General features: G+C 36.3%; 1 protein-coding gene across 8 annotated transcripts in view; it reads left to right on the plus strand.

Annotated features, from left to right (window-relative positions):
- The window catches only part of SLC4A4 (solute carrier family 4 member 4), a 340,077-nt gene that overhangs the window by 250,164 nt on the left and 76,823 nt on the right, over nt 1-13,090 (plus strand). For all 8 annotated transcript variants that reach the window (XM_081050644.1, XM_081050643.1, XM_081050641.1 and 5 more), the window contains 2 exons: nt 5,761-5,894; nt 12,011-12,282. In XM_081050644.1, coding sequence (XP_080906770.1) covers nt 5,761-5,894; nt 12,011-12,282 — 406 coding nt within the window. The remainder of the gene's footprint in view (nt 1-5,760; nt 5,895-12,010; nt 12,283-13,090) is intronic.

Genomic DNA, 13,090 nt, shown 5'->3' on the forward strand with positions numbered 1-13,090 from the left:
CACTTTTCTTCTACACTAAAAAACTAAGTTTGACAAAAGTAAAGTGACATTCCCAACATCATCAGCTCTTTGGCAGCAGAACAAAGTCTAGACTCTAGGTTTTCTGACTGACTGTTGTTTGCTCTTTCTACTCTTCTGCAGTGAGCAACACCTGTTCAGGAATGGAATAAAATAAAAGCCTACCAAAATGAAGCTGGAGCACTTTGTGGCACCTGAATCTGCTACATTGCAGAGCTCAGCCATCTGTATTCCCATGAATTGCTAGGCAGTGTCTTGTTCTGTGGGAAATCAGGTGTAGAAGTGTCTTTATGAATTATAGGTAGTAAAAATATACACATCCACATATCATTTTTCTTTTTTTATAATAGTGAGTACTGAATATAATGAATCAGAAAAGGGATTTCTGGTAGTTCACCTTATAAATTGCTTTAAATTCTAGTTACAGTTTAACTAAAATTGAGATTATTTTAAAGTTTTCTGTATTGTCAAGATAGCATGTCAAAATGTGGTGAAAATAGTTCTTTTCTCAGAAATGCTGGAAGCGTCTCAAAGTTTAAGCAAGTTTCCAGTGCAGTGTGTATAATAAATCACCTGTCTGTTTCAAAATTGTCAGCAACAGAATGGAAACTCTAGCACTTACCAAAGGATCAAGTACTGAAATAAAAATAATCTGCCTTTTAACTGTCACATGGCTTCCATAAATCAAAGCCGTTTTCTGGAAGAAATTAGTTGTTATCTTTACTGAATGAACAACATTGGCTGTTGACCTTTGATAAGTGGAGCCTAGGGTGTGATTTGGGCACTTCTTCTTTGATTCCTTTAGTACTTCCTGCTTCCCGAGTGCCCGCGGAGCACGGGGAGGTGTAGTGTATAGCATGATGACCCCGGGAAACCTAGTTCTTGCCCTCACAGACATTGATAGCTATGTCAAACCAAGTAGAGATTCTTAATCTCACATTCCTTCTTTCTTCCTTCATGTTCTCTCCTATACCCAGGCTGTGCTGTATTTTGGTCCTGCTATAATAATGAAAGCTAGGCACTGCATTCTTGATAAAGAATGATGCATTATAACTTTGCCTATCACTTGTTCCCAGAGTGTGGCTTGTCCAGCTACCTGGAGCATTGCACTCCTACCCTTTCATGTTACATACACTAAAGCAAGTCATGAAAAAGAAAGATAAAGTATAAAGACATAAAAAGCCCAATGTCAATGCACGGGGTAGAAAACTGCATGTCCATGAAAATCTCAGCTGAAGACATACATTTTCTCCTTGCTAAGTAACAGTGATGTAGTGACTGGGCAGCTACCCATACCCTAAAGACTTTTTGTGCTACATTGAAAGTGGATTTGTTGTAAAGATCTGTACTCAGAAAACTGTAAGACACCGAGAAAGAAATTGAAGAAGATAAAAATAAGGGGAAGCATATACTGTGCTCATCGACGGAAAGAATTAATATCATTAAAATGTCCATATTACCCAAAGCGGTCTATAGATTCAGTGCAATCCCTATAGAAATACCAATGGCGTTTTTCACAGAACTAGAACCAATAATACTAAAATTTATATGGAACCACAAAAGACCCCAAAAAGCCACAGCAATCTTGAGAAAGAAGAACAAAATTGGAGGTATCACACTACCTGATAGCAAAATACACTACAAAGATATAGTAATCAAAACAGCATGGTCCTGGCATAAAAAACAGACACATAGATCAATGGAACAGAATAGAGAGACCAGAAATAAACCTAACGACTATTTGGTCATTTAATCTATATGGTCATTTAGTCTATATGGTCATTTAATCAATAAATCCACATCTATGTGGTCATTTTATTGCCTCAGAGGAGGCAATACTATACAGAATGGTAAAAACAGTCTATTCAATTAATGGTGCTGGGAAAACTGGACAGATACGTGCAAAAACAAAATACAAAAAAACTAGACAACCTTATTGCACAACATACTCAAGAATAAATTCAAAATGGATTAAAAACTTAAATGCAACCATAAAGTTCCTAGAAGAAAACATAAGCAGTAAACTCATATTGCTCTTAGCAATATGTTTTTGTGATCTCTTCGGGCAAGGGAAACAAAAAAAAGAAATGGGACTACATTAAACTAAAAAGTTTTTGTACAGCAAAGGAAACCATTAACAAAACAAAAAGCTTACTGAATGAAAGAAGATATTTACCAGTGGTACATTTAATATGACGTTAATATCACAAAATTTATGAAGAGCTCAGACAACTTAACACCAAAAAAACAATTCAATTAAAAATGGGCAGAGGACCTGAATAGACATTTCTCCAAAGAGGACATAAACATGGCCAATAGATGTATGGAAAGATGGTCAATGTCACTAATCATCAGAGAAATGCAAATTAAAACCACAATGAGATATGACGTCACACCTGTCAGAATGGCCATCATCAATAAATCAACAAACAACAAGTGTTGGTGAGGATGTGGAGAAAAGGGAATCCTCGCTGTTGATGGGACTGCAAATTGGTGCAGCCACTATGGAAAATAGTGTGGCCGTTCCTCAAAAAATTAGAACTACCTTATGACCCAGAAATTGTACTTCTGGGTATAAAAAAAATAAAAGAAAGTGCGTTTGTTTATTTAACCCCCGAATCTCAGTATCTCACGTTAGAGATCAAGACTAATAGTGTTTGTTGGACACAAGGGAATCTCTTCTCTGCATAATTGCTGCCTGTTTCTGCTAGCCTTGCTTGTTATTCTGCTTCCTGTCTTTCTGAGGAAAAATAGGGTGGATACTCTTGATTGTATATGTAATGGCTGTAAAACAATGAGATGGCACCCTTCAGTCAGCCATGAAGTAGAACTCAACATCCATGGAAATTGGGTTACCTCCTGCCAGCCTTCAAACCTAGACTTCTTTGAAGAAATTGTTCTGAACTTTTTCAGAATGTGTCTACTCACTGTGTGAGAAGCCAGTCTTATTACTCGTCAACCCTTGTTTGTTTGTTTTTTGCCCCATCCCCACCCCAACTTCGTTGTTACATACTGCTACGCTAAAGGATTTGTGTCTGTTTTCTGAATTGAACTCTACCCTTAAATGAGGAGAATGTGCTGTTGCTGCTAATGTCATTCTAAGGAGAATATTCCTGGCTCTGAAGCAGTGTAAAAAATATTTTGAATAATCATCATAATAAGGATCTTCTAGGAAGGATTTTGAATTGGGATAACAGTGTATTTCAGTTCTGTACATTGATATCATAAAAACAATTTTTTATAATCATGTCATGTATATTATATGATCAATGAATGAAAAGTTGCTGGAGAACTTTTGGGGCAGTGGAAAGAGGTGACTTAATGAGGCTGACAGGTAATTAGGTGAATAGGTTAATGGAGGCAGAGGCAGGAAATGACTGAGGGACATCTCAGATTCCCCAGAAATCCACTCAGCTCCAGTCAGAGGGTGGTTTAGATTAAGAGGTGGCTTGTTTTATATATACATAAATCATACTTCTAGGAACAGATAATTTGTTATTCAATTGAAAAGGGAAATATTCCTAGTACTATTTTGTTTTAATATAAAGTTACAGACATCACATAATTTTCCTGTACTATATAGATTAATTTATTATGTATATTTTTGTGTCTTCTAAAGCTGTAGAATGTCTTTATCTATTCATTTGAAAAATGTTTTACCTCATAGGTTTTATGGTTCAGATTTACAGCCTTATGTATGAATAAAGGGTCTCTATCATCTTTTTATAAAAATCGTGTCTTGGGGGGTGGCCAATTATCTCAGTTGGTTAGAGAGTGGTGCTAATAACATCAGGGTTGCTGGTTTGATCTCCGCATGGGCCACTGTGACCTGTGCCCTCTTTAAAAAAAAAAAAAGTTTCAAAGAAAACAAACGTGTCTTGATAAAATACTATTTTAAGTTTATGGAAGGACCTTTTCACAAATAAATATGTGCTTTTCTAACTGAAGTTTGAAATGATGAAAAATATAGGAAAGAGGCTAATTTGCCATTGTCTGAGGCATTGGTGCCAAATGATGTGATTAAGAATGCTAACATAATTTTCTAAGTCAGTGATGCTTTATGGCTTGTTTTTCTTTGCTTGTTTTGCTAAAGGAAAATAATAGGTTGATTTCCAGAGGTATCACTACAGGGACAATTGGCCACAAAAGCTTAGCTATTTATGTCCCTGCGCATTTATTTCCTCTATGATAAAATAAATTGAAACTCCTATATAAGTTTACACTGGACAATGAATATGTGATAAGAATATTTTTTGGAATTAGTGTCTTAGAGATTGCAGGAGGCAGGACAAATCACTTTTTTTATGGTGATAACAATATATTCTCTCCACTTGCAATGTGCTTTTAGCAAATAGTTAATGAAACAAACAAAATGCAGTTCGAGGAGAACTGACTCTGGGTGGTGAACACACAATGGGATTTATAGACGATGTAATACAGAATTGTACACCTGAAATCTATGTAAATTTACTAACAATTGTCACCCCAATAAATTTAATTTTAAAAAAAATGCAGTTCGAAGAACTTATACTGAGAATTCCTTGGAGTTAGTTAAAATGATATTTACTTACATGTGTTTTTCCCCAATTAACTCTTTTCTGTATATTTAATACTCATTTTCTTTTTTTCCCAATTTCACACTAGTAATTTTATAAAATCAATGTGTAAATTACTGTATTGGCATAAAAAGCTACTAACATGATGCTTTCCAAAGATGAAGTGAACATTTTGGTAAAAAGCCACCAAACTGAAGGCATTTAATAATACTTGTCTTTCTTTCCTATCAATTCAGGATAGCTTACTCCATCAGTCCACCTCATTAACCATTTACTATATAATAAGCATCCTAGGATTTCTGCTGACAATTCTTGCCTTTGACAAAATCTATTTTCAGAAAACTATTAAGATGACTTACTTCTCCAATATCATTCTATTAATCATGGATGCTTTTCTCAATGTAGGAATGTAATTGATGATATACGCATGTGTCCTGACCATACAAAGAGTTATCTTAATATAAAAAAAATAATAGTAATAATACTTGTCTTCTTATAGTATCACTGGCCTAGGCGTACTTAGCAATTTGTCTTTCTTCTTTCTGGTTTCCTAGAAACAGAGTATTAAAAAAAAAAAAAAGAATCCCTGCGACAAATCACTTTTTGTGTCCTTTTGCTCCCTTCCCCTCTTGAAAAGCTTTCCTCTTTAAAAAGAAAAAAGAATATATATATAATATATATATATATATATATATATATATATATATATATATAATATATATATATAATCTTTGGAGCATAAAGTGTAGCTACTTAAAAGTACCTACTGGATGCCAGGTGGAATCAGGCTAAAACAAACACTGAAGGTAACCACAAAAAGAAAAATGCCACCAAAAACTAAATCACTTCTACCCACTTGGTGGGATTATATAATGTGATTTGATGTGCAGAAGCTTCAGTTAATTTTTTAACCTTTTGCCTTCTGTAGTAAACCATGAGTCATTACAGTCACTGTAGCTTTTTGGAGCAATTCAGCCGTTAGGGTAAGGAGGAATGACTAAATTGTATGTATGGTAAAGTCAATGGCGCTATTCATATTAATAAGAATCTTTATTGTTCATATCTGTTTGCTATGGCCCTCATAATAGCATATTCGTGTGGCTTAATTTCCCTAGTGACATCATACATGGGGGGGGGGAATGTGTTGTTGTTTTTTTTTAACACCTATGTGTTTTTTTTCTATTAGGGTGTGTTGGAGAGCTTCCTGGGCACAGCTGTCTCTGGAGCCATCTTTTGCCTCTTTGCTGGTCAACCACTTACTATTTTGAGCAGCACAGGACCTGTTCTAGTTTTTGAGAGGCTTCTATTTAATTTCAGCAAGTATGTGTATACATATCTAATTAAAAACTAGGATTGTTTACTTGTAGAACATTCCTAGTCTGGATAGAGCACAGAATAGTAATTCGGTAGATCAGAATATGACCGTTCAAGATCTGGTGGTTGAGAGATCCTGAGACATTAGGTAGTCCAACCATCATTTTACATTTGATTCAACCGAATCCCATATGTTGTATTATCCGCTTGCCCTCTCCTAGTATTCTGTGCCCCTTATCGTCCTGCGTTGTACTTCAGGCGACTGACCCCTGTGGGTGCAAAACTCGGACTGCTTTGCCCTCCGGCTTCCTGTTGGGTTTGGCGAGTGCAGAGTACCAATAGGATAGGAAGAGAGAGAGGTCAGGGTGTGTGTCCGACTCCCTCCTCTGACTGCCTCTGCTTTAGCACTACAGTCTGGCTTGTCCCCTGAATACAGCCTCTGTCAGGTGTCTTCTCCACCCTGGCTACAGCCCTCACCAGGCTCTGGTGATTCCATTCTTTCCTAGGCCTTTTCATGCGAGGAGGTAGGAATGGCTTTCTGACGTTGCAAGTCCCTGAGTGCCTCACCATTCTTGGTTACTCACTCCTCTGTAAATAGCCCATTTATTAACTTTTCCCCCAAAACCCAATTGAGACTTCTTTTCCTGCCATGACCCTGACTGACACACTAGAGAAATGAAATGTGTTGTTCCAGGTCACATGGCTCATTCATGAAAGAAACCGTATGCTCCTGTGGTCCACTGCTCCTAACCTTGATTACAGTATTCTTAACTAAAGGTACATTTCGAGACTCAGCTGGATAATTACTTACATTTGTAGAGTGCCGACCACATATTATCCTACATGTACTTCCTCATTTAATTCTTGTTAATTCTTGTAGCAGTCCTGTGAGATAGGGTCTGTATCCTGTTTTATAGATGAGAAAGCAGGAGATTGCTGAAGGGTATATCCCCAATTGTTTGCAGGGCTGGGCTTTGAATCCCGGCTTTCTGACTCCAGAGCTTCCGCTTCTTACTGGATCACTAGACGCTACTAATGGGTTTGACAATTGTGATAGCAATGTTGTCTTCTAGAAATTGATGGATCGTTGTAAGAAGGAGAAAATCTGGTTAAGCGAATTATCCAAGTGGCCACATTAGCACACAAATAGGCTCAAAATCAAATTGGGTATTCTGGCCTCTTTCTAATGAACGTGATACTTCTTAGAGATAATTGCCTTTACTGGCAGATCTCAATTTTTAGAGAGACTGCAAAATTTCGTACAGTTTGCTAGTACTCGTTGTTGGAATTTCCGTATTCTTATTATACAGTTTTAGGATTTCAATGTTAGAAATGTCATTGCCTACGTAATTACCTCATGGGCTTAAGGACTCATATAATAGTCTTTGAAACTGTGTGTGACCTTAAAAATGATCCCGAGGGAGAGGAGGGAATGAGGATTTAAAACTAGTGTTTTGGAAACTAGGATGAGACCATCAGTGAGGGTTTTCTGAGAATTTAAAGTTCTAAATTTTAATTAATATAGTGACTTTTCTGTGGATCATTACTACCCATTTCTCCTCCATATAATCCTCAGGGCATTGGAAAGAATTCTGTTCACATCATTTCATAGAAAGAGTCAAACAGTTGTAATATGTTTAAGAAAACACTGTGTGAGACAAGAAAGCCTTTGTGGAAAAATTAGACAAGTATGTAGTATAAACAGGAACAAACATGTGCAACCTTTGTAGAAAGATTTATTGGATGCAATGTGATCAGAGCCTTAATCTACAGAAAATGTTTGCATTCCCGTTTACTTTAGATAATTGTAGGAAAGAGATTACTTTCTTTCACTAAGCAAGTTCCTTTCCCACTTTCCCTTCTGTTTCATCATAATTTGTAACGTAAACATAGTTCCAAGTGATTTATTTGAAGACAGTTGTAAAGCAACAAGAAACATTTGAGAAACCATGCTTGAAATCCATCACTGAGTAACATGTGGCATTTAACGTGGAAAACTATTTTTTTTTCACATTGCTGTATCATTTACTGATATATTAGGACAGCAGTGCTAATATTTTGTCTAGATGTAGATTTTTGTGTAGATCACTAATTACCAAAGTGTGTTTCATCAATTACTATTCCCATTAGATGCTCTATGAAAAAAGCTTCCATGACCCCAGCAATTCTGGAAAATGCTATATATTTCCCTCTTGGTAATGCACTTTACACTTTAGATTACTAAGGGATCTGAGAAGTCCTTCAGTAAAGAAACTGTTTTACTCTGTCTTGCCAGACTTACCCCACATATTTTATCATTTTTTTGACAAATAGGTAAATCCTTGTTTTATAGATTCAGTGGACTCATACAGTAACTCCACATAATCTAAGATCTATCTCTGACACGGGACACAGGTTTTAATATTTTCCCCATAAACTGGAGAGTCATAAAAGAATATGACTGATGTGCTGTCACCTTTTAAAATTAGTCACACAATGAAGGAAAGAGCTCATAAGTGTTTTCCCAATTTTGCAGTCTCTTTTGTACTATTTTTAAACATTGTATAACAATAATAGAGAATTGGATTTATTTTTCTTAAGTGAGGAATATGAAAGAAGTTTTAACTATGTGTTCTGAGCCATGTAGGAACTTCATAATTTAAGTCAGATTTTAGCCTGTATAATTGTCATTTGGTCATTCGATAATTTCTTCCTTATATTCTTTGAACAATTTACTTAGAGGCCTTCAAATGATTATTTTCTTCTACTATATTATTGGATTAATTCATTTAGGGAGGTTATATTTATTTGTCAGTGGCTGAATACTTATTTCTGTAGCATGTTTGAAATAGGAATTCTTCAGTTTGTCTCTATCTTTGGTTTTATGCTACTCAGAAACTAACTCAAAATATCTAGGAACACTGAATGGTACCATAAGAATATAAACCCATTTTATCCTTCTAATTCACCATAGTTTCTTTGGTCTCTTACTGTCTTTTCCTTGGCACCAAAGGGACTGATAGAGTAATTGGATGTAATATTTGCCATTTTATTGTAGTCATTATTATTGATCAACTTGTTTTAAAAAGTTTCTCATCTCTTATCCCCCTCCTTGCTGCTGTAAACATATCACTTTCATAATGAAGTGGCATTGGATTTAGGGATTTTATTTCAATTATTCTTATATACCTACTCAGGAGTCTTTAAAGATTTTAGAGAAGCTAGGTTGATATATTGTGTAGGTCCTAAGATTTAAGTTTATACATGCATATTTTTTCCCTTGGACTCAAACTGATCATGTTCCTAACCATTAGATAGCTAGTTAATGGATTTGTAGCTCATCCTGTCCTGTAAACATCAATTCTATAAACAATTGTTAGCATTCTTAGAACAAATCAAAATTACTCTTTCATCTTGTTAGAGAAGCAAAACTAGGTAATTGGTTAAAACTTGAAAGAAAAGTCTGTTGGCTCAGAAATAGTAAAACTGTTTCTTAGCTCTGACTCTGACATTGATACATTGTATGACAATGTAAATTATCTCAAATTCCCAGAATTTAGCTTTTTTATAGTCTATTTATGTCACAAAACATGCTTAGGATTAAACGGTGGAGTTCCAGACATAAAGGAAACTGGAAGGGAATGCAAAGAGTGTCTTCAGAAATATCCCAGGAAATCTGTAGATGATAATTATCTACCCCATTGTAGATAGTCTCTTGCTTTGGGAATGTATTTCAATTTTGGTGATTTGGTGAGAAGAGGGAAACAAAGGACAATGACATTAAGGCCCACCCTATCATTCACTAAATACGAATAGAAGAGAGGGACCATGGTGTAATTTTTAAAAGGGCCAGAATAAGAACACAATTTGTTTTCTGGTCCAGCTCTGCCATTAAAGCTTGGCACTGAATAAATGACTTAACTTTCATTGGCCTTGGTGTCCTCATCTATAAAATTAGGCATATTTGACTAATTGGTATTTGTATTAATCAGGATTCTCCAGAGAAACAGAACCAATAGAATGTGTATGAGTATGTACATATATAAAGAGATTAATTATAAGGAATCAGCACATATTGTTATAGAGGTTTACTGTATGTACATATATAAAGAGATTTAGTGTAAGGAATTTGCACATACTGTTATAGAGGTTTACAAGTCTAAAATCTGCAGGGTGAGCCAGCAGGCTGGATACCCAGGAGAGTTGATATTCAAAGGTTTTCTGCTACGGAGGTAGGAAGAGCCGATGTTATAGATGAAGTCCGAAGGCAGTCTGCGGGAGAATTCTCTCTTGCTTGGGGGAGGCCAGTCTTTTTGTTCTCTTCAGGCCTTTGACTGATTGGGTGAGGTGCGCCTGCGTTATGGGCAGCAATCCACTTTACTCAGTCTACCAATTTCAATATTAATATCATGCAAAAATACCCTGAAAGAAGCACTCAGAATATTTGATCAAATATCTGGGCACCCCATAGCCCAGAGAAGTTGACACATAAAATTAACCATCACAATATCTAAGGAACTGTTAATTCTAATATTTTATAAAATTTGTAGTCAATTTTCTCCTGATTCCATATGATAGCTCATAGGCCAATGTCAGTAACTGTTCAGTCACTATCTGTCTCAGTAAAATCGCAGGACACAGGCATGTGTTAATGCAGCCAGCAAGTCTTCACTGGGCACCGTCTATGTGCCAGGCACCATGCTAGGTAGAAGATTTGAATTTGATTCGGAGAGCGGTGGGAAACTCGAAAGGTTTGGGAGATATCTCATTTACATTTAGAACGATCCTTTCGTCTGTGCTGTGGAAAATCGCTTTAAGCAGTGCAAACATGGATGTGAGTAAGGATATCAGTAAGGAAGTTCTTGTAATAAGCAGACAATGACTTCTTTTTGGCCCAGACTGGGTTAGTGGTGGTGAAGGTGTTGATACAATGCATTCAGGAAAGTATTGAAATACATCACTGACAGTTATCAGAAACGCATTGTCTAAAAGCAAGACTATAGTGCTTTGAGCATGCGTGATCCTTGATTTAGTTCTTTTTCTCAAACAGGAAATGTGACTACTACTATCTGCTTTTTTAACCCCCAAAAAAATTATGAGAAAAAAGTATTATAACACACTCTCCACATAATTTTAAAAGAATCAGTATGAAATGGTAAAATGTCAGCACTTCTCCCATATTTTCCTAAATGTGAATCTTGAACTATTCATTTGTAAGAAATAGAAGGGCATCAAAAAAACAATGGCCCCTTTGTTGGCGGTGGTCTGTTCTAATAGTACCGTGGGATAGTCACAGACAGAAAAGGTGATCAACAAGATACTTCTTCACACATAACTTGGCAGAAGGGTACCATTATCAGTGGATAAATGTCGGGAGAGGTGGAAGCGTCTGGTTATAGCATGCAAGACAGCCTTTCTTGATCTGACTGCAACCTGTGTTTCTAATGTTATGTGCTCAGGTTGGTGGCACTCTGTCCACAGTGAGCATTACATGGGGTCTCGTGCCTTTTTAAGGACTCTTTCAGCTCTTCCTAGCCAACCCCCCCCACCATCTTCCAGGAAAGTTCCTGTGTAAATACCTTTGAATTTTTTCTGCAGCTTCATCTATCTTCCCAACCAGAATTAGTGTTACTCTTTCTGTGACACTGTGTGAACCTTTAGATATCACTTAGTATTTTATAGTGTGATTGTTCATTAGTTTGTCTCCCTCAGTAGACTGCGATGACTTGGAGACAGAACATATTTATGTTAGTATCTTAATTAACTAGTAAAGCTCACAAACATATATTGGGCACATACTGGGTACCAATGGTAGGCTTTCAAATTCCTTGTGCTATAAATTCCATGAAGGCAGGGACCATATTTTTAAAGGAGAAAATTAGTGAATTACTCACATACCAATGGTATGACTACTTTTGATGTGCTTTTCTCAAATTTCTGGAATTATTTCTCTATGGTAGCATAATAATATTACTAGACCAACCCTTAAATTTAATATTTTGGGGATAAAATCAAGAATAAGCGTTCTATCTAGTGGCTAAAAGTGATCTTGTGTTTTTAGCAATCTTTCTGCAGGCATCTGGTAGTTTTATATTATTCTTTGTGTTCCATGGAGACATCTCACCTTTCTTCTTTCTTTTCAGGGACCATAATTTTAATTATTTGGAGTTCCGCCTTTGGATTGGCCTGTGGTCAGCCTTCCTGTGTCTCATTTTGGTTGCTACTGATGCCAGCTTCTTGGTTCAGTACTTCACTCGCTTCACCGAAGAAGGCTTCTCTTCTCTCATTAGCTTCATCTTTATCTATGATGCTTTCAAGAAGATGATCAATTTTGCTCATTACTACCCCATCAACTCTGACTTCAAAGTGGGCTACAATACTCATTTTTCCTGTGCCTGTATGCCGCCTGACCCAGGTGAGGACATCATGCCTAGTGTTTGTGCTTGCAGTGTTTGGAGGAAGGTGTGGGCTTCATGCATGACAGCTTTCAGCATGGTATCGTGATCCTCAGGAAAGGAGTTTATTTTAGTTTCTCTGAGAAACCATCCTGCTGTATTGAAAGTCTCATTGCCTGAGGTATCTTAGCCATGTGATTCAATCAGGAGGTGAAACCAGGAGCTCTGGAATATAAACATAATTAGCTCAAAACTTAAACCCCAGTATTTGCAAGGAAATTTTGTGTATGTTTTCCTTAATCTTATCTGATGGATGAGGAAACCTGGTACATATACCTGGGGTGCCAAAAAAATGTATACACATGACTTGTATTCATCTTTTGTTATCAGTATATGTTGAATATTACAATTTTAATACAGTTTTTTTTTCCTTTCTTAAAATGTGTGTACATTTTTTTGGCACCCTCTGTATTAATAGACGTAAGGACCAGACAAACCTAGTCCTCTGAACTTCTAGCCCGTTTCACTGCCTCCTTATTGCTATAGGAATCTCCTCCTTTAAGTAAACTTGAAATAGATTATTTTAAGCCTGTGGAAGAAACAAAGAAGATACTAATTCACTTTGTGTAATTTGAAGCATGAAATTACAAATAAATTCAGACTTGAGTCACCTAGTGGTAACGTAGCACCTTAATGTTAATCTCTGTTAGACAACATAAAAAAGAAAGGAAAGAAAAGGAAAAGAAGAAACAAAAGAAAGTAAGAAAAGAAAGAATGTTATGTTCTCAGAGAAGATTTATGCTCTAGACTCAGGAAAGACATAAAAGT

The sequence above is a fragment of the Rhinolophus hipposideros genome, assembly GCF_964194185.1.
Source record: "Rhinolophus hipposideros genome assembly, chromosome: 1".
NCBI lineage: Eukaryota > Metazoa > Chordata > Mammalia > Chiroptera > Rhinolophidae > Rhinolophus > Rhinolophus hipposideros.